The sequence below is a fragment of the Dromaius novaehollandiae genome, chromosome 1 (genome assembly GCF_036370855.1).
Source record: "Dromaius novaehollandiae isolate bDroNov1 chromosome 1, bDroNov1.hap1, whole genome shotgun sequence".
Taxonomy (NCBI): domain Eukaryota; kingdom Metazoa; phylum Chordata; class Aves; order Casuariiformes; family Dromaiidae; genus Dromaius; species Dromaius novaehollandiae.
Genome location: NC_088098.1, coordinates 193,172,702 through 193,195,361, shown reverse-complemented (window position 1 = coordinate 193,195,361; position 22,660 = coordinate 193,172,702). Strand labels below are relative to the sequence as shown.

Here is a 22,660-nt window from a genome sequence, read left to right as displayed (position 1 = left end):
AGCAGAAAAAAGTCTAATAGAGAATGGAGGTAGCCATACACATGTAATAGCTGTGTTCTATATACTGTTGTCTATAATACTTTGACTTGAGATCAAGTAAAATACAGTTTAGGGTTTTTTTTTACTTAGTTGAATAGAATTATAGTAAATATGTGGGCAAGATACAAAAGGAAGGTACTTTGCCTTTAGAAAAAGAGTATTTAATAAAGGACATGTTATCTGTAGCTAGTTATTTTACTTTTTGAAAAACACTGTATCCTTCAATATTTTAAATCTATGGGGTTTCAGTCTCTTGCTCCTAACTCAGCTTCATTCATCACAGAAGAAAAAAGTTTGTGCTTTTTAAATTTTGAAGCCAGTTTTCCAGTTTTGAACAACATCAGCAGGAATTAAAATGAAAAAAAAAGAAAAAAGAAAAAAGTTGCCAACACTGTCAGAAGAGACTAAAAGTCTCAAAACCTGTTTTATCATTTCAGGGATTTTTGGTTCCAGTGCCTTAGCCAGTCAGTTTCCTTCAGCAATCCGACTTGCTTTCAGGTGTTGGCAGCAAACATGTCATGTTCAAATATTATTTTATATTTTAAGGTATTTTAACATATTACAGAGTGATTTAATTTAGCATTTAAAAGTAAATACATGTTTTTAAAGGAAAATCCTATTTAGTAAAAATATGGCTAGAAATTCGGTTCTTTTATAGAAATAAACCCCCTATATTCTATTCACTCTGCGCGACACTAATTGGATGTACAGGATTCGTTTCTTGTCAGTGCAATTCAATACAGCAAATTATATCATTATTGCTAGAATTGTACAAGGGTTCTTTGGGACAGATCTCTACAGATTAAGGGAGAGAGATTGGCTGATTAAGAGAAATCCATTTCTGATAGATGCAGTCTAATTATTTGGGTATGTGTTTGGCCAGGAAACTTGTGAGGGGAAGGGGGGAAGGGTAAGATTGGGAGTAAGTATATTGCTGATATTTAAACTTAATATGATACTGATTTTTCTAGACATTGATGCTTTTTTTTTTTTTTTTTTAACATGTGGCATTATCCTTAGTTTAAATATATTTAAGTTTGGATGAGACCCTACTTGTCGCAAGCACTTTTCAGTATGTGGTTGGTGAATGTTTCTTATATATAGGTATCATTAGTGTCAAGTGCAGGTTCCAGGAATTCTGAACATCATTATACTTGATATGAAACTTTTACGTATTTAAATAAAAGACTTTAGAGTATGCTTTTCAGGGAAATATATAACACCTTTACCTATATATATTTGTATATTATAAAGGAAGGATTTAATGTTTTTTTTTCTATTAATCAAATATTGCTCACAAACTATGTTATTTTATGGTGATAAAAGGGTAAAGGATGCACCCAAGAAGAGGAAAAAAATAAAATAATGTTGCCCATGACTACCATTTAGCAGTAAAAACTATTCAATTTGTTATAGTAATATGAAGCACTTCCATGCTATTCATGGCAGGTGCCAATCCCATCAACGAAGAGCTGGTATGATTCAAGTCGTGACACTTCAGCAAGATGTCAGTCAAAGACGTGTTTGTATAGATACTCTGGAGAAAACTTAGTCTTGTTCATCCTTTTAAAGATATAATGTTTGCTTAGTGCTTCTCCTTGAAATTCAGAAACAAATAAGAGAGATCTTGGACAACAGGATGTTTTCTGAAGGACGGAAATTGACTAATTTTTAAGCACTGCCAAACTTTTCTTCATCATAGGAAGCATGCTCTACAGTTACCTAACAAAGTGGAATCAGATGACTCTGGTTAGCTAGTCCTAAGATTATGCAGTAGAATTTGAGTGTCTGGGGTAATTTATTATCACCATCTTAAAGAAAAATTGCAGATCAGAATTATTCTCTTGCATCTGCTGAATGTCTGAGAAAGACATACTACTTTCTCATCACAATACTAAAGAATTAGATTTGGGGGATATTGAATGGCTCAAATCCTCTGCATTTATGAACACTTCAAAATGGAGACTTTGGATAAAGAATTATTGAAATGCAAGAGCCTGTTGAGTGATCTAAAAAGCCGTCTGGCCTGCAAGGCTTTTGGTTCATCAGATTTCTTTGACTGACTGTGGCAAAGATAAGTTCTTCAACATAATTAAAATATGGAGGTAATAAGTATAGGAATAGCATTAAAAATGTCTGTGTCAGAAAGAGAGACTTGTACTCACTACAGTAGTCATGGAAGATGGAAAATATTCCGTACCGCTCTCACTATCTCTGTGGCTGTTGATATTACAATATGACCAAAATCTGTGTACTAGTTTTCAACTTGTATCTGGAAATCATCAGTCATGTGTTGTACATTCTGAAAAATTTCTCAAGATGTTTCTCTTTTCCATTATCATTATTACTTTTGTGTTCCCCAGTGCAACATTAAGTGTTCTGTAGCTGTTGATTTCTCTGCTTAGAACTTTTGGAGATCTTGTTTAACTGTGGAAACTGCATCTGTTGAACAAGTATCCACGATAGCTGTGCCTTCAACCTAGTTTTATCATGTGAAGTCACTTCATACTTTGGTGAGGAAAAACTAGCCAATGGAACCCTCTAAGATTTATCCAGCAGTTCACAAACACTATGATCAAGTACATTACTGGGGTAAGTACATTACCCCAGATGTGAAAGGGCAAATGTGATGTAAATTTTGGAGTAACATTTTTAGATTTGCCATACTGGAATAATGCAACTGGTGAATTCTATAATCATTTTATTTATATCAAAAATGAATATGTGTTTACATATAGACCTTAGTAATATATTCAGCACAGAAGCTCTCCTGATCTTTATTTTTTAATTAATTTTTTCACATGGAAGGGCTTAAAAGGCAGTTGGCTGGTTGCTTCTGCTCAGTTGCTCAGCATTTCTCACTGAAGTTAATCCACTAATGTGAGTTGGTTATATTATATATCATTTAGAATTGCTTTCTGATGTTGTCTATATTTGAATAAATTGTTCTGCCTCTGCTTATGATTGATTTACACTGTAATAAAAGCTATAGGTTATACATTAAAGGAGGTAAGAACCAGCAAACTACTAGATTTCAGAACATTATAGTAAATGATTCTATATTTAAGAACTAAAAGAAAGACCAGCTGTTAATGAGATATCCTCACAAACTTCATATCCTTATATTCCAAATATCCTTACACATACTTGTGTAAGTACATGCATGTATAAGTACAGACACAATGAACAGAAGTAAGAATTATAAAACAACAGTTGTTCTTAGCAGGATCTTTATAGAATACTGTGTCCAGTTTGTTTGTGTTGTGTCCTTCCTCAAGACACTTATTTTACTCTTCTGGGTCACTCACTTCAGTCTAATTTTTCCTGAACTTTTTCAAAATACCAAAAACAAGCCTGCTTAGAAGGACAAAAGAGAATGGCAGTACTAAAATTCTGGAAGAAGGAATTACATGGCTATATATTAAGAAAAAGCTTGTGAATGTGTTGCTGAATATACGGGCATCTGGTATGGCCATTATGAAAAGATGTGCAATATTCTGTTTCTGAACCATGAGGGAAAAAAAATTGTATGGGTTATCTGAGTTTTAAGTAGAAATAAATTGCCAAGTCTGGTATATTGTAGTCTCTGTATAATTGATATCAAGTAGGGTTATTTGCTGGGAAAAGCAAAGGACAGTTTATAAATTTCAGGTGGTAGTACACTAGAAATATAGCAGATAGTCCTGGATTCCAGCTTTCGCAAGGTTGCTTTTCTTATAACTATCCTTAAATTTCATTCCAGTTATTCTGGGTGAGGTTGCTCTCAGCTAAATCTAGATATCTGTAGTGAAGCTATGTCTGAGCTAGTCATCTTAGGCTCTCTCTATAATTGATGGAGAGAATTTAGGGCACTTTTGGGTGTAATTCATCTGGCCTACTTCAGACATCTGCCTAACAGCATCCTGGAATTCCTTACATCTTTCCATTCACTATAGTTATCATTGTAGATGTCTGAGTTGGTCAAATTAATCCTATCTTCTATGACTATGCTTAACTCCATAGATAAAACTTGCTCTACGACAAAAGCTAACATGAAATTCTTCACTCACAGGCACTTAATCCAGTCTAGTGTTTCCTTTATTATTTCTGGAGTTGAAAATTGTTTTTTTCTCAATATATCATAAACGTACAGTACTTCAGTTTGATTTTATATGTCATGATGCACCCCAAGATGAGACCAACTGTAAGAATTATCCAATTAATTGAATACTTGAACAAAGTGGACCTAATGATGTTATGTGCCTTGGTAATAAATATTTTCATCCCAAAGATAGCTGTAATTTGTTAAATACATGTTCATATGGCCATATTCTTCTTTACTAGCACTACATAGATATGGTCTGAAAGCAGGAACTACATGTCCATCTAAACAGTTATATAATCTCTTTAAGCTAGTGCTTGGCAAGTGTGTTCCCTTTGTAACCGGTGTCTAATAAACCTAGGTAATGCATATCATTGTTCCTTGAGTAGTTCCTTATTTCTTCTCTACCTGTCTAACAATGTGCCATGAAACTAATCAGCACCTTCCTCCATCATGTCATTTGTTCTGCTGTATGCATGTGGGTTTGTGTGGGATGTTGTTTGTCTTTTAAGTATTTAAGTTGTTGGTGGTGGGGTCATCTTTTTTTTTTCACCTGCTGCATGCTTAAGATCCTCAAAGGAAAACTATTCCTGGCAGTCTGATGTTCTAATAAAGCCCTTTTATTTAATCTTTGCCTTTCATCTTCAGCAATAACTCCCACAAAAAACTGTGAGAAATCTTAGCAGTGTTTCATTTAACAGAGAGGCAGTGCTAGGGCTTAACCTTTACTCTTAATGCTTAGGGATGATTTCAAGTCCTTTGAAAAGGTTGGAATGCTAAATTCAGCAGGTCAAAAGTAGTCCTTGTAAGCAAAGCTACCTCCTATGGAGGCAGACAAGCTCCTTCTGTCTTATTTTGCAAGCAAATAGATGAAATTAATGTCAGAGGATGTTTAGGCCTTGTAGGAGGTTTATCAAGACTCTTATAAAGCTTCTGACTTAATGGCAGATTCTGAAAGCAGTGCGTCTTGCCAGTTCCAAAAGCCATTTTAAGATAAAATTTCAGGGGTCGAAACACCATAATGGTCTTTACCTTTGTCCCCTTGGTCAGCAAGTGCAATCCCTATGAATCCAATGTAAAATGCTGAAATGCATATTTTTAGAATAGCAGCAATTGGAAAAACTCATAATATAATGTGTTCTCAGGTGATTTCTCTGGTAAATTTGGCATGTTTTCTTAAAATTGGTATGAAAATACCTGTGTCATGTCTGGAAGGTTGGGGAGTCAAGACTGAAACATTTAGGGCAGCCCTTTCTCCTACAGGGTAGATGGTAATCAGTACATCTTTTGAGAGCAGAAACATTAAATAAGTTGAATATGACATAGTTTCTCCTCTTAATAGCAGCTAATCAGCCCTATTATGTAAAACTAAGTCATCTCTTTAAAATATGTGCTTTTAGTTACAGTGGTCAGGATCACTAAGAGGAGTTTTCTCACTTCTGGCCATTATTGAAACTGTCTTTGCTTACCATGACAGTTCATTTCTTTCAACAGTATGCTGTTGACTAGAAACAGTGCTTTAACATCTCCAGCAGTGGAAAAGGGAAAATAATCTTTTCTACCCTTTCACTGACACCCTGTTATTTACTGAGAACACAATTAATGTTAACCAAATAGTGGGAAGATTTTTTCAGGCAAAAAATTAACATTATCATTTAACATTCAAGAGTGTTTGCAGTTGAAAGCATATCAAAAATGCAACTCGCCTTATATCATATTCCGCAAAGAAAAGCAGTATGTACCTTACCATAACTTTTTATCAAAATGGGTTGGCTTTTCATCTCTCTTGGTACCACTGTCTGTTTTTTTCTCAAAGCATTGTAAACAAAGTGCTGTCATAAAGATATGTGCTGTGGATGGGCTGAAAGCTATTGATGTTTTTCTTAACAGAGCTAACTTTATTAAAATGTTGCAAAAATAGCTTTTTCTTCAAAGACAAGTAAAGCATCAAGGTATTGTGGTCTCACAGGTGTACAGTCTTCTGGGTATTGCATATTGTTACACTTTTGTCTGTATTACTAATGTTGTAGCAGGGATATTTCCTTTATTTTTAAACTATTTTGTGTAAGTGCAGCAGTCTAACTACTATGTAAAGTGGACTAGAGAACTAATTTAATTAAATATTATTCTCAAAATATCCTTTGCCTCCACAAAGTCCTGATAAAATTCTTGGCTCCATCTTCATCAAATGATTTCAAGAAACTGAGTGAAATATTATAAGAAACATGGATAATCATGAGAATCATGAAAGTTAAATTCTACTGTATTTCTGCATGTTGCTCAAAGTTGTTATATGGCTTTCCTGATGAAATATATACCACTTGTATCAACTATTCATCAGAGGAAATGCATTTGGAGATCTTGAGATAGTAATAAATACATCTCAATTTAATAATTTAATAATTACTGCCCTTCGCTAGCTATTTAGGGCCTCTGAAGATAGATTTGCACATACATTTATTGATTCATCCACTATTGCATACCCATAAAGCAGTTGTAATAAATTTTATTTTTGTAAAGTAGCATTAGTAATGACTTTGTACCAATTATAGATGTTTTAAAAGTTCTCTGATTTTACAAAGTATAAGCTTGTATAAAACAGCTTAGTGCAACTTCCATCATTTCTGTGGAACATGCCCTGCTAGTTTTTGTGGCTGGTTGATGGTAACTCAGGTGACAGATTTTTTTCCAATTAGGTGACCAGAAAATGTCTACCGACAAAAAGCTCAGCTTTCTCACAGAGTGGGTCAGAAACATAGCTGTTAACATAGATGACTGCAAACTCATCTATTTTTATTTAAAAAAAAGTAAGAAAAGAGAAAAGGAAAATGTGGACACAAGGTGGAAATCTGTAATGTCCAATGCACTGAAAATTGCACCTTTCTTTCTCTTTCTTCTTTCTTGGTCCACCTTTCTGTCCTTTTCCCTTAGTATCTGTTCCTCTGTTGCTTTCGCTACTCTAATTACTCTGCATAAATTTTAAGTGCTTTTTGACTTTACACAAGACAAATACTGACAAAAAATAAGGAAATTCACCTAGAAAAATAAATATATATTATCATATTGTTCTTAATTTGTATTTATGGCTTCTTTGTAACACAAACAGCCTTTTCCAAAGCTGTTTTTGTACTCAAAAACTAAAATTTCTTTAATACAACTTTTCACTGTCTGGATTTTTTTTTCTTCAGTCTATTTTTGGTTAATGCTGTGGTAAGCCTTGACCTGAATGATTTTAGGACTGTTGGCATTTTATTTGGCAACAAAGCATTCAGTGATGTGTACATGTCTTACCGAGCAGTGAGTGAAAGAGGTTTGGTAGGATCTCAGAGCTGTAGTAAGGAAAGAATCAAGACATTAATTAAAGATTGAATATACAGGTCAAGAGTTATGTCTGTCATAGTGGCTCTCTTAATATTCTTTCTTTGACCAAGGCAGAAGGAGCTGCCTTGCATGCCTGCCTGAATCCAGAAATGACTGGGGAAAAAATAACAAATGATAAGACTTATGAGGAGTTTGAGCAAATGGAAGCAATTTCCAGTGAGCAAAAAAAGAGAAGACACACAGTTACAAGTGTCCGGTTGAGAAAAATGGCTGATGATAGCTCTGCCATCTGCCATGCAGACTCTTCCTCACTTCCCACCCTTCATTTCCAAACCCTAAGTTTCTCCTGCTCCATTTCCCACTCATTTCAGAACCTCTTCATTTTCCCTGTTCCAGAGCTACATCCTTCCACCTCACAAATTCATGCTGGTTAAAGGGAAACTCTCAACTCTCTGTCTTAAATCAGCAGGAGTCATCTCAAGATCTGCACCCTTCCTATTGCCAACCCACGCCACAGTCTTTGATATCTGATCTTCCCCAGGTGCCGTCCCCTGCCTCCTACCTGTGGCTTTCACTCTGCTTTCACCTCTGCATGCGTGCCTGTTCCTGGCTTTCCAGGAGCCACCACAGGCAATTCAATCTGCGCTTCTGCTTTACTCGCCTTGCAGAAGCACAGTGCTGGCTTTTGCTCTGGCAGGAATTTCCAAAACCTAGATAAATAGTTTGTCTAAGTAATGGATAAACACAGACTGCATTTATCAAACATCTTTGTAGATGAAAGCCTGATAGTGCAAGTGTTACAAACAGTAACCCTAAGTCAGGCTCTTTTTCCTCTTTTTTTGTAATCAAATTGACAAGGAACATTTTTAAAAGAAATAGTTATAGCAGCAGATGAATTCTGCAAAATAAAAATCTGTGTTAAGATAGCAGTGCCTCAGAAATAACAGAGCTCCATGAACTCGGTGAGACATAGCCAGATTTGTCCATTTTTAATGTGTAGTTGCTACATAAAGCATAATACTGGCTAGTCTGTCTGTGGTTGCAAAATGAGTACAGGTGATGTTGTTGAGCCATAAGTAGGGTCACTAGACAGGGAATTTTTTTACTACAGTCTGTTACAACTTCCACATAGAAACAGAAGTGCTGGTAGAAGAAATGTACTGAGTAGATACAGAGCAGCTTGACATGTTAATGTTTCTTTTAGTATATTCTCACTATTGTGCTTCAGTCTCTGAGTACATTTCCATTCCAATTCTTTTTTTTATTCCTTTCAATGTAATTTTAAATCAACCCCTCATTCCTCTTTGATTCTGTCCTCATATTTATTTTCTTATTTCAGTATGATATTGCTGCTTCTCATATACAAAACTAGTAGATAGATGTTGCTAAGATTTTTTTTTCACTATCTCTTTGTAGCATGAAGCTCAGGAATTGATTAGTTTGACTCTGGCACCTATGGAGGAAGCTATAATATCACTGCCTTGTTGCTTCGAATGCTTTTTTAGCCTGTGGTGTATGGATCCCTCCAAGTTTGTAGAATACTGCGAAGGAGTCTGTGAAAAGCAGCTAATAAGGTTATTATCAGTGGTTTAAAATGGCTATACAGAAATCCATGTCTACTCATAAATTTTCCAGTGCACGTGCAAACTGAAAGTTGGCAGCACGCTGTGTTTCAAGGCTGACCAAAACTTTCCATTACCAGCGGCTGCTGTATTGTTTGCAGCAGAAATCTGAGAATGACCAGGGTGGCCCAGCTTTCAGAGAAATTCTTCATGGGATGAAAACTCATATGTTCAGCAATATTTTAAGCGATTAAAAATAAAATTTTCATATTTTTTACTTTTGCAGATTTTTATCTTTTTATCTAATAAGTGATCTTAATCTATTGAAAAAGAAAAGAAACAACATAAATTCCTCTCATATACACACAATTTCTCAAAAAATTTTGTTTAGGTAAATAGAGATTAAAAGCAGATTATTTTCTGTTGTCAATTTTTTGTAATAGCAAAATTGTGTTTATTTACCACACACATGAAATGCTTATTTATTTAGGTAATAAAAATCTATATTTTGTTTTTTCTACTTTAATTTGAGGTATTTAGAAGTACTGTGAAAACTATTAAGGTAACTCAGTAGGTTAGAAAATGCAATACACTTCATAAATCATAAGCAAACAAGGTATTTTAGGGAAGGAGTGTGACAGATGAGGTCACCAGATATACAGTATGTCATTTACTTAACTTAAGTCCATATTTTTCCCATAACATAGTAGCTGAACTCATTAGTTACAACAAGAAACAGTAAGAAAGAGGCATCTGGCTTCCAACTGCTTATTTCTGACAGGGTTAAGATCACTAAGTCTAGTAATGTTTTTGCTTTGTCTACTGACATGGCCCAAGTGCTGCAGAAAACTGATGAGGTTTGCTAAAAATTTACAAGCTTACTGTCAAAACGTTATAACATAGACAGATGTAATCAGTTATATTTTTTTCTTCTGTTTGTCTTTAAATTATCATTTAGCTAAGTTGTTTTGAGTATTCAGGACTTTTTTATAAAAGCGTACATGTTACTGGTTTAAGATGTTTACCAAATAACGCTGTGAATGCAGTGGTCAGTACTGTTTCTTTATTCCTGAATTCTGAAGTCAATAGGCTATAGAAGTGCTATGACCCAGTATCAATGAAAATAGAATAAAATGTGTCGATGTGCAGTGTTGTAACTAAATTGGTTGCTTTCTTTGGCCCTTGTTCAGGAATTTATAATTTACCTAAAATAATGATGATAATTCAGATCCAGAAGGTTTTATAATGTATCTTTTCAGACATCATTTCACAACTAGTGCTTTTCTAGTATTTTTATTTGAGAGGCAGAAATGTAATCAGTTTTATCTGTCCTGAATTCATTTTCCTTTGATTTATGAAAAGTAACTTTCATATGCTAAACCCGTATTCATTTGGCTTCCTTGATACTTTGAAAAATGAGACTTAATGCATGGAATACAGGTAGTTTGTAGAGACTGCTGTTCATAATGAGGAATCGGACTAAGCTCAATTGACTTAGTGCCTTGGCTTCTTATAGATACTGGAGGGGCAATAAGAAAAGTAAGGATACAAGTCTGGTTTCTGTGGAACTCAAGTATGCTTACACTTATCTGTATGTACAATAGCTTTTATTGATCTTTTTATTCCAACATAATTTTAATTAGTGTTATATATCAGTGTGTCATATCTAAACTGATATCCACAAATACATCAAATTTAATCCTAAGATGAAACATACCGATCTTCCCTAATAAATAGTGCTTGATTTTTGACTGTTTCTTTCATGTTTGTCTTACCATGGTATTGGTCATGTTTGTGGTTTTATTTTAGAAACATTTTTATTATTTTATTCTTTCATATATATGTAGAAGTGACATATCGGAATTAGAAACTGTTATTTCTAGATCCAGTAAAAAATTAGTTATCCTCTAATTTTTTACTTTAAACAATGCAGTCCTCCCAGATATTTTATTCTCATTTGGGAAAAAAGGAAGACAGGGGACCTGCTGAGTAATTAAGTTCAGTCCCTTATAGTGGAGGCAGAACATCATATAAGATAATCTATTTTCAAACTCTGTCTTGATACTAGTTATGGTTTTTGAACTTGCTACTCTGTTTGGAAGGCTATTAATTCCACATTGATGGCTGTCACTTCCCAAACTAAATTTGTTGATGGTGAGTTTACACTCAGTTTTTCTGATGTCAACTCTTCTATTTAGCTTAAATCCTTTTTCCGGAGTTTGCATCCAGAAAATAAATGTATAATGGCAGTTGTATTCCTTCTCAGTATTAACTTTGCCAAGCTAAATAAGCCAAACTTTTTTTTTTTTTCCTGTAAGAATAGGGCACTGTTGATCTCCATAGTGACAGTTCATCTTTCTCAGCTATAACTACGCATACAGTATTCCAAAACGAAACCTACCAAAGCCTTCTCTAATACCATTAATACCTACTGTTGCTGGAGCTATTTCTCGGGAAAGTTTGGACTCACATTTACCTTTTCCATGGCAGTGTTGTTTTGGTAGCTGAATAGATCACCCAGTGATTGATGTATTGATCATGATCGGCCATTTCCAGTTCATGAATTCCAATTATAATGGAAATCTGTGTTAGTCACTGAATGCATCGCTTTGCACTGTTAAATGTAATTTGCAGTTCTGTCAAAATTCCTTCTTATACTCATCCTTCTATGCATTAATCATACCTCCTAACTTTGTAATCAGTAAATTTCACCAGAGTGTTCCTACTTTTTTTGCTGAAATCTTTATAAAAATTTTAAACTGGATAACTCCCATAGTAGTTTCCCAGAGTCTGATGTTTTTTCTTTTGAAACTTTTTGATGACTTCTGCTTGGCAAGTTTCTTTTCCGCCTTCTGTTAATTCTTAGTTTCTCCAGATTGCGTTAATCTGTTTTGTGACATTGTACTTTATTGAAATTGATTACAGTGGCCATATTTTCTTTGACCAATAAATATTAAGAAAACTCATAATTTTTTAGCAAACCCATGTGTATTCAGTCTTGTTCCCTTCCATTACTATTTGTTACTTGAAAATAAATCCTGAAATCTTGCTTAGTGTTAGCCTTGTAATTGTCCAGATCATTTCCCCCCGTTTCTTAAAAAGAAATACTCTGCCTGGTATTCTCCAGTCAAATGTTGCTGTCCCAACTTACCTGTTTGGCAAAAATATTTGTTACCAGACCAGCAATTCCACAGACTGCATCTTTCAAAATTGTGTTGAAGTCCATTTATTCCCATGTTTTTAATACATTAAAATCTACCAATTGACTGTTTTGTCCATATTTAGATTATGGTCTACTATATCTTCACCATACACTAGATGCCCATGTTCTTTCCATGTCCTCTTTACATTTATATAAAAACAGAATTTTTTTGCTATTTTATTTACCATACGTCACAATATTGAGCTTCATTTGATTTTCAACAATTCTCATTTGCTGTCTACTTTTGAACTTCTAACATAGCTTTCTTTGCTGATCATTCTTTTTTCCTTCATTGGAGGCTGTTTTTTAGAATCAAATTAGATATTTGTTTGATTTCTTTTTAACTATGCTTAAAACGACTGTAGTGGTGATCATGAAAAAAATCTGCTTCTGAGATTTTATAATTTCAGGGGATCTTTTCCTCAAGGAGTAGGGATCACAATGCTTAATTCTCTACAGCTACACATGTAATTTATACATTCTTTTTTAACCAGTAAGAATAAAATTATCGTTCATCTTTTCAAGCTATTCAAATCTTCATTTGAATAACTGTAAAGTGATCACAAGTTCTTCTACAATGTCATGGTTCCTGTGACTATCACCCAGTGTTTGTCAGCTGTAGATTTCTGCCCCAGCTTCTGTGCAGTTGAACTTGCTTTCTTCCCAAGCAGGTAGGACATTCTGTGAAGAGATGCAGTTCTGCTTTAAGCAGGGCAACAATTTGTTTGACTGGTGCTCTAGCGGTACTCTTCCCAACAGTTCAGAAGCATTGTCTTGGTGTGGATGAAATTTAAAGAAACAATAAAACAAAAGATTCAATAGGATCATTTTGTGGGTCAAATTGCTTTCACAGTGTCCTTCTGTGCCAAATATAGGTAGTACTAAGTAGATAATGGATTTTTTTACTTCTTGAACTGACAGATGTTGACTGCATGTTATGCAGCTCCTAAATCCAATTTTTACTTCCTGATTCACAAAATAGGGCTCATATCTATTTGGTAAGATGTGCTGAAGGCAACTAGCAGAAAGAAAATGGCTTCAGCATTTGTGACTGTTGAAAGAAGAAAACTATTCCTTATGACAGGTCATTCTGCTTTGTGTTTTTATAGCCTCTTTGGTTCTTTCTTTATCTGTTCATTAACATTGTTGTATATGAATACTTTTACAGTACCTTTAGGTCAAACAAACAGTCCATATAGATATTTTTTATGTGCACACACACACATGCACTCTTATGCACATGTGGTAAATATGTAGATATTTTACAGGTGATTGCAGTTACAATTGGTAATAAGTTACGTGATTGATATTAAAATTACATTGTTGAGAAATGTTTTGTTTGGAATAGTTAGCAGGGCAGAACTTCATCTAAGTATGTTCTAAAATGCTTTCCAGAATATTTAAACTTACTACTTTATCAGAACCATCTAAAAAAATGAAAATAAAAAAGTGGCCCTAATTCATTCACAGATCAGCTAAGTTTTATAATCAAGGCAAGTGACTGAATGTAAATAAGTTAGTTTGAAAAAAGAAAAAATATCAGTTTGAGTGAGGGCTTTTTGTCATTAAAAATAGCCACAGTCTGCTGCTCTGAAAAGTGTAACGAAAAGGTTGAGTATGTAAGTTATTCATTACTTCAGCTAACTTTCCCCTAAGCATACTGAATTATTTCTGTTCAATTAAGTTGTTGCATCTGTTTCACTGAGGGAGTTAATAAAGGCACACTTTTCATGGTTATAAGGTGTTGTAGAACCATTTCAGTCTGGAAATGTTCCAAACTCAACATATTTCATTTGCCCTTCTCTATAAGCTGTGTACTACAAGTGAAGTTGTGTTTATTTTATTCTTAACTTTTGCCAAAAAGAATTACAGGATTTTACCTTTTCTGGGGCAAGGGACAATTATCTGAAGAATGAACAATAACAGGCTTTTTTGTTTATGTATAAATAAATTTGTTTTTAAGATACTTATATACATGTTTGTGTAAAAATGCATATAACATTTTAAATTATTTTTTTTGCAAACAAAAGGTCTAGCAGTTTCATTTTCTTTTGAATGCAAGCTTAAGATTTGCTGACAGCAATAGCAATCCTAAATTTTGTAAAATCCTGAAGCATATGTGATTCTGCCTTGTTTTTCCAATAGCCTCACAGATCATACAGATATACTGTCTATAGGCTGTAATTTTTAGTGTGTTGTTCTAGGCAGTATTCCGTTATTTGATTACTGTATAAATAATGATCTGTAATTTTTAAATGTCACTGAGCTTGCAAATGCAACTTTGGGCTCTCTCTTACAAATCTTTACATATGCAAAATAGCTGTTGAAACCAACATGTGCTTTATATGTAGAAGGAGCTTCTAGATGTAACCTACTAATATTTATGGGCTTTCTAGCCTTTTATATTTCTGTTTTATAAAACATCATGGTTATATTTGTAAAGAAAAATTTCTAATTAAATTACAAATATTGTTCATAATCTCTATTTCACTGCAGAGACACCAACTGTATTTCCAGATAATATCAAAGAAAAAGAAACACCAACACCAGTTGAAGATATTCAGCTGGAAAGCTCTATTCCTCATACGGATTCTGGGATTGGAGAGGAACAGATGCCCAATATTTTGAATGGGACAGACTTGGAGGCGAGCCCAGGCCCTGATGCTATGAGTGAGCTATTGTCCACTTTGTCTTCTGAGGTGAAGAAATCTCAGGAAAGCTTAACCGAAAGCCCCAGTGAAATCTTGAAACCTGCATCATCAATATCCAGTATCAGTCAAAGTAAAGGCATCAATGTCAAGGAAATACTGAAAAGTCTTGTGGCAGCCCCTGTTGAAATTGCCGAATGTGGTCCAGATCCTATTCCTTACCCAGATCCAGCACTGAAGAGAGAAGCTCAGGCAATTCTTCCCATGCAGTTTCACTCATTTGACAGGTATATGACTGGACTGATTATTTTATATTGATTTAATTCAGAAGTTTGTGGGATTTTTTTAACATGCTGATTCTTCTATTAGTTTGTATTAGAATATATTAAAAATGAGCTGCATTTCTTCTCCTTTTCTGTTTTTGCCAAAACATAGAGAGTTAATCACCTTTTTTCCTCTATTAGCAGTGAATGAAACTCTAAGCAGTACTGGCGAAACAAGTCTGTTTTGAAGAAATATTATGGCAATAAAATCTTTTCTGCTTTAAAGCAACATTTTAGTGGGAAGGATGGGTAATATCTGCTGATATAGAATAGGCTGACCGAGTGGAAATTCAGCTGAAAATTCTTCCCAAAGGTGTAAATCTTAATTGATCTATCATTGCACGTCTTTTCTGGTGCTGAAATGCTTGAACCTTGTCAGATTGTTTGCATGGTCCTGATGGAGACCGGTTTCCTTTTAGCTCTTTGAAAAGTGAATATGCTCAAAAGTGAGTGCTTAAAGATAAATGGCGAACATTTACACAGGGAGTCCTTTGTTTCTCTTGTTAGGCTGTAATTTCCCTGCTTCTAATGAAAATAGTTTTCTTTGAATATCCAGTCCATCTCAATTATCCTGAACATAGAAGTCATGATGAGATGTACAATTGACAACATCCCTCCAGAAGACAGTAACTTACTTCATTCTGGGCTCAACCTTAACCTGTACAAAGAGCTAACTCTTATGCATGTCAACATTATTAAATTTTCCAGTATGACATGATCCCTGCAGTTTCTTGGTTAAAATATTAAAAAACATAAGGAATCAGTAGTCAAGTCAAAGATATGTTAAAACATGTCTCAAACCTTGAAGTAAAGTTTTAGAAGAATATTAGTTCACTGTGTAGATACAAGAGTTAAAATTCTGAGGGAAAGGAAAAAATAAAAGGGGAAAGCTACTATTATGATTTATGAGAAAAATCCATCTTCATTTATAGAAAACCTACAGAAATTTCAAAAATGTCTTCATTATATTTTAAGAAAAAACAATATGCAATCAATGTTTTCAGCATAATGTAAAGTGCAAGAAGATGCATAAGAATTTTAGAATAAAAGTGAAGCACTTTTCATTAGGAATTGCATAGGAATTTATCTATATGTATATGCTGGTACTGAGGCTGCTTTTCTGAAATAATTCAGTAAACAGATAGCATCTGTTGTAACAAAGGAGATCAGTTTGAGAAAGGAAAGTGAAATGTGGCTTAGAAGTGACAAATTTATCCCTTTCTATTAATATTTTAGCTCTTAGAGCCATTTCAGAGAAAGCTTATTTAGCAGCTGTTTCACTAAGAGGATATTTTTTCATTCTTCAAGCTACATGTTGTAATTTTAGAGGGATTTCAAGGTGAGATGAAATTTTTTTTTCCTATAAGGTTATGGACATTTTCCTTTTCTCTCCTTTGGTCCTTATTCCACTTCTGTTAATTCTGATTCATATTCCACTTCTGATAATTGCATTCCTATAGATTTAGCAGTATAGAAATTCATGCTTATGTAGAATTAACAGCACCTAATTGTAACCACCAAAAGGTTGCTTTCTTACTTATTCAGCTAAATTTCTGCTTTGGTCAGTTAAATAAAACCCTCCATTTAGAGGGTTATTAATTCACAGAATACTAGGCACCTAAATTAGACTGGGGCATTTCACCTCATGAAATGTGTCTCTCTGTTGCCTTTAGAAGGAACATAACTTCAAGGTAGTGGAGAGAGTAGTTTTATTTCCAAAGTATAATTTTAAAAGAAAGCTCTAAGAGGACCGCAATATGTTGATCATAACCTATATTTAGTGTGATCACCTATGTAGATTCTTCTTGAAACAGTGTGACTGCTTGGGCATTTTGAACATCATCATAAGTAGCTGCAAATATAGAATTAGGGACTTACATGAGAGGTACTGCACGTCTAGAGTTTATGGATTTGGATAGGCATTTCATACTTCATTAGTTTGCTTAGGAGCTAAAAAACATCTTTTTCTTTTTTTTCTTCCTGTCCTGTTACTCTGCTGCCCAAGTTCTGATTCCATTATGTCTTTTCCCTTAAATGGTATTTATACCTTTGTTTGTCTTGCACCATCTCAACCTGCCGCATTATTTACTTCCTCACTGGAGCAAGAAAGGTGGTAGATGTTAAAGTTTAGGCAAAAACAGATTAATTTGTATCAATTCTGTTGAGATCCTTTGTTTCTCTTTAATAGATCATCCTACTGTCTGATTCTGTAGAATGATACAGATCATACGTTTTAAATACATCTAGCAACCGTGAAGAGAAAGTTGGCAGCTTCAGGCAGGCCCAAGCAGATCACAAATGTTAAATGCTTACTTGCAACTAAACAGACATTACTGAACTGTGGGCAGATAGAGAAAAATAATAATGTTGTTAGTCCACAGGACCTCAACTGACTGACTGCTCCTCATTGCTGTATTATTGAACACTGCCAGTCGTTCAGGCAAATACTTCTTTCTGCTCATGTTTTCAAAGTACTTGGACCCCTGTAGTGATCTTTGGAGGCAAAAGATGGGCTGTTTGATTGCTACTCTTTTTTTAAGTTGTTAAAGAGAAGCAGACTGAGATTTCAGCCCTATAACTTTTCATGGGGGAACTGAAATATAAAAGTTGGGAAAAGAAACTCGGATAGTATGTTAAAACAATATAATTAAAATATGAATTGAAAAAGCAACGTGGATTTTAGATTGTGATGGTTTATGAACATTTTCTGTTGCTTTTAGAATCCTGGTTAACCTTCAAAAACTGAAAAAAAGTTGCAGCTTGGTTATTTGCCTGTGGTTATTCCTGAAGCTTTCTTGTAAGATGTAAATATACTTGTGTTTACTAACCTAAACTAATAATCAAAAACCACACTTTGCATATTTTTTAAAGCTGACGCTACGTCTGTGATCCATTTTTCTGTAGGTTTTTCTGTTGCTGTAGTTTGTGCAGCGTTTGGTACTTCGTTGATCAATGTGTCTGGCCATTTTTATTCTCTCTAGGGAGAATCATAAACGGTGGAGTGTATTGTTTTGTCAGGTTTTATTTGTTTTAGCTCAGTTTTTTTGCTTTTGTAAAATACACAGTGATTTTTTATTTCTAAGCAAATCAATATTAGAGAAATGTATTTTACAGTTCAATCAAAAGATAATCTAAAAAACCGTCCTTGGAAGATTATCATGGTTTTTTGTTGTTTTTTTTTTTTGGGGGGGGGGTTGCACTTGGGTGATTGTGAGTCTTGTAATAAATAATTACTAGAAAAATAATTGAATCTATTCAATTTCAATTCAATAGCTATTTCCTTAGCTATAATCACTCATTTTGTACTTAGGTAAATGCGATATGAAGCAAACTACTGTAACTAGAATTCAAGTTTAGAACTCTGTTTTATCATTTAATATGATATGTTTTGTTCTGCATATTCTCTTTTTAATTGTACATTGTTAGTGTGTTCAAAGGAGTCATTGTGTAATGTACTGCAGTGTATTGCTACTTAGAATTTTTGCATCTATAAATGAAATATAAAAGCACAAAATGTGTCCAACATATTTTATCAAACAGGACTTCTGTGCAGCTAATGTATGCAGCAGTTCAAGTACTATCGAATGTAAATGATGAGGTGATACTGATGAAAGGAGGGGATTGAGGTCTCGGGGGGCGCTGATGACGGATTGAACAGAAGCGGCCTTGCACCGCACGTAACTCAAGTCTGTCGTCTTCACTGCTCAAAGCCGTAATGGGAGGTGGCAGTCTGAAATGAGTTGCCACGGCAAAGAGTATTATTTTTGAAATGCTTTCACACAAATCACTAGGCCCTGCATACAACTTAGTTTCATGCTTTAATGTCATCAGGAGGCACAAATTGGTGTGTCTAATTGTTTGCCACCTGCCAGCAAAATGAGCTGCCAGCCAGCCAGACGGGTTTGATTGTCTGTCAGCCATTCAATAGATTGAGAGTGACAACATCAAAAATTTCACTTCAAACTCTGAAGCTTTGAGCAGCTTTTCAGAGACCTCTTCCCCACAAGTGCTTCTGGACAACTGCATTTTTCAATTAGTTTTCAATATATTGCTGCCTTCTGCCTCATCTGTCTTAAGGTAGCTGTAATTACATTATGAGCTGTATAAACAGATTTCTGGGACACTGGAGCCTGGATTCTCAAAGTTATGACATGTCTTTTAATGTCAGACTGAATTCTTTGAAAATAGCATCCAGGATGGCATTTTTAGAAGCAAACACAAAGGGTTAACTCTCCTATATTTACGAGTAATGGTGCATAACCCACCAATAATTCCTTTCTGCATTCTCATGTTTTGCCTGACAAAAATCAGTCCTTGCTATCGGTTTTAGGGTGTTGGGTTTTCATGTTTTGGGAGATTTTGCTGATGTATGTTTGTTCCACTGTAAGGGGGAGGATGTGAAATTATTTGTGATTCTACCCAGTACTGCATTCTGAAGTTTGCATTTGTTACAATCTACCTTTTGCTAGTAGAGAGTCTTTAGAGTGAAACTGTTATGGCAATTCAGAGCGGGTTCTTGTTTTTGTATCTCATTTATTATTTTTGCAAAATGCAATAATTTGCATATATTTTCTATACTTAGCAGAATTATTTCAATAGGAAGCATTCCTGCATATGCAGAAATTCTTGAGTTCTTGGAAGTGAGATCGGTTATTTTTGCTGCTGTTAAACATCCTTATTCACTTTTAATGCTTTATAATTTCATAAATTGGAATATTATGGGTTTGCATAGTTTAAATGCTTAATGCAGTCTTTACAAGCGTATTTTGAAATAACAAAAGCCACTTTTTGAAGTATTTTAGTCTTTTTTGTTCCCTATAGAATGTCCTTGGGGCCAATTTTAAAAGTATGCTAGAGAAAATGGGCACTCAGTGAGTGTCCAGTCAGGGCTGATACATATACCTGGCATAAGTACTGATAAAGAAGGCATTTAGAAGGTACATTCAGATACATAGCTCTATTTTTTATATGGAGAAGTACTACTCGGAGTCTCTATATGTTTTACTAGAATAACTTTGCTTTTTACTGATTGACAAAATGGGAAAAAGATAAAAATTCAAAAGGTAAATTTAAGATGAAAAGTACTGCAGAGGAAGATTATCTTCTCTGTCTTAACATGGATTGAGCATGTACCACAGATGTAATCATATCAATTAAACAAACTTTCTTGAATGCATAATTATGATACTTAGCATGGGTTTTCCCTAAGAGTTTTTTCCTACCACTTTAAGAAGCAGCATTTAAACCAATGCTAAGAATTGTGGAAAATCCCATCTTAAATCTTAAAAAAAAAGAAAAAGAAAATACTGAAAAGATTTTTGATAATCTGTTTGTATGTGAGAAAACAAAATGAAGGCTCAAATGAAGGAGTTTGGAGCACAAACTGAAATACAGAAAGTTCCACTTGAACACAAGAAAATGCTTCTTTACTCTGAGGGTAGTTACATACTGGAAGAGGTTGCCCAGAGAGGCAGCGGAGTCTCTGTCCTTGGAGATACTCGGAACCCAGCTGGACATGGTCATGGACAGCCTGCTCTAGGTAACCCTGCTTTGCGCAGCGGGGTTGGACAAGATGATTTTTAAAGGTCCCTTCCAACCCCAACTATTCTGTGATTCTGCGGTTCATTATTTATCTGTTCTATTGTTGTGCATCTTTAGGAGATCACTGATTTACACTGGTCTATGTCAGTCATTTAAGTGTGGTATCTAAATTAGGAGACTACATTCGCAGTATAATCAGTAGTCTTCAAAAGATGATTGCTATAAATAGATTTGGTTTTCCTGAAAACTAAAACCAAGCAAAATGAATTATGAATAAACGGTTTCTACTTTTCTTTTTTTTTTCTTTAAGTTTGTGATGAAAAATAATTGGAGAAGGCAAAACACCTTTCCTGTGAATAAAGTTGGCTCAGTTACAGTTGAAGTCTCTACCTGGAGAGTCATTGCATTCCCCACTACTTTGGTTATCACAATAGCTTGTAAACATGGGAATGGAAAAACTTACCAGTAATGTAGGAATCTTGGGTACAGTTAGCTCTCAATAACTTTCACGATTTTTGTGCAATGGAGATTTTGGTCCAAGGGAAAGACTTCAGAGTTCCTTTCCAGAATATCTTTCCTAACGTAGCAGTTAAGATGCACGCCAGGGAATGGGAGATATGGTTTTGGATCCTGTTAGATAGAGAAGAGAGTTGAAGTTGCATCATCTGAACTCCTAGTGAGTGTCTTAACCACTGAATTGCTGAATACAGTCAGGAAGAAAATGTGGAAGTGCACCTTCATCTCAGCTGTTCATTTAGAGCAAATTCATCCTAAACTTGTGAATAGGTTAAAGTCAACAAAGTAGGGTATATTAACCCTCAATTTTTTTCATCAAGCTGTATTCTTAGCCCCCTTGTTTATCATTTAGCAATCTGTATGCAGTTAGATCTTTTTAAACTCTTCTTATAACCTTTGTGATGTGCATCTTTTCTTATTCAATCCCTAAGAGCTGTAGCTATATCTTAAATGAAGTTTTATGTGTGCGTTATCAGGAGAAAACCAGCATCTCTTTACTTTTCAATATGATTAACTGGATGTACAGTTGAAAATTACCCTGGATTTTTGTCTTGCTTAGACCCCAAAAAGGTTTTATAAAGTCGCTCTTAAAGCTTTATTGACTTTCACAGAACAACTGCTTTTCAGCTGTTGAGTTCTGAATTTTTTTTTCTTGGTAGATACAGGATCAAGTTCCCTACCCATCCCCAGTTTACACCTCATATTCTTTGTTCCTTTGCAATTTTTTCCTTAATCTGTGATGTTTCTGGCACTTAATACATGACAATTTAGCATACATTCTGTTCACCTTCTTCAAGCTTGTTAGATTTCCAGTATTTCCACTGTTGTCTGTTCAACCAAGACCGTTCATCGTTATTCATATAGTTAGCTTTTCATATCATATAGTCTTTCCTTGTTTCTTGTCAATATTTAAGATCATTTTAGGTGCTTGCAATAAATTATCTTGAATGCAAGGAAGCTACTAGTGCTTAGAAATTTCATTGAGGACATAAATATTAAAACTCACTCTCCTGCTTGGTCTGAGAGCAAGGAGGATCATTGACCTTTGTGTCCTTTTCCTAAAAACACATCTGAGATGATTTACTACTTTTTTTTCTTTTTTTTCTTTTTTTTTCTTTCTTTTCTTTTTTTTTTTTTTTTTTTTTTTTTTTTTTTTTTTTGAAACAAGCAGTTTTGTTAGTTCAGTAGAGTAAGGTCATTTTATGTACTTTAAAATTTGGATATTTTGGTGAATATATAGTATCAAATGATTGAAAAAGTCAATAATAACTGGACATTCATCACTACATGTTCATTTGCATGGATCTCAAAGATTATATACCTCTATGAAGCTTCTGTCTCCCTTCAGTGCACCTCACATTTCTGTATACAATTTTTCTTCTCCATTTCTGTTGTCTCTGAATTATGTCTTTCCTCTTTGATTTCAA

The 22,660-nt window shown here is 34.5% G+C and overlaps 1 protein-coding gene across 4 annotated transcripts in view; it reads left to right on the top strand.

Moving 5' to 3' along the window:
• Positions 1-22,660, top strand: part of NBEA (neurobeachin) — a 533,052-nt gene that overhangs the window by 207,279 nt on the left and 303,113 nt on the right. For all 4 annotated transcript variants that reach the window (XM_064504927.1, XM_064504930.1, XM_064504928.1 and 1 more), the window contains one exon: positions 14,702-15,140. In XM_064504927.1, the coding sequence (XP_064360997.1) occupies positions 14,702-15,140 (439 nt within the window). The remainder of the gene's footprint in view (positions 1-14,701; positions 15,141-22,660) is intronic.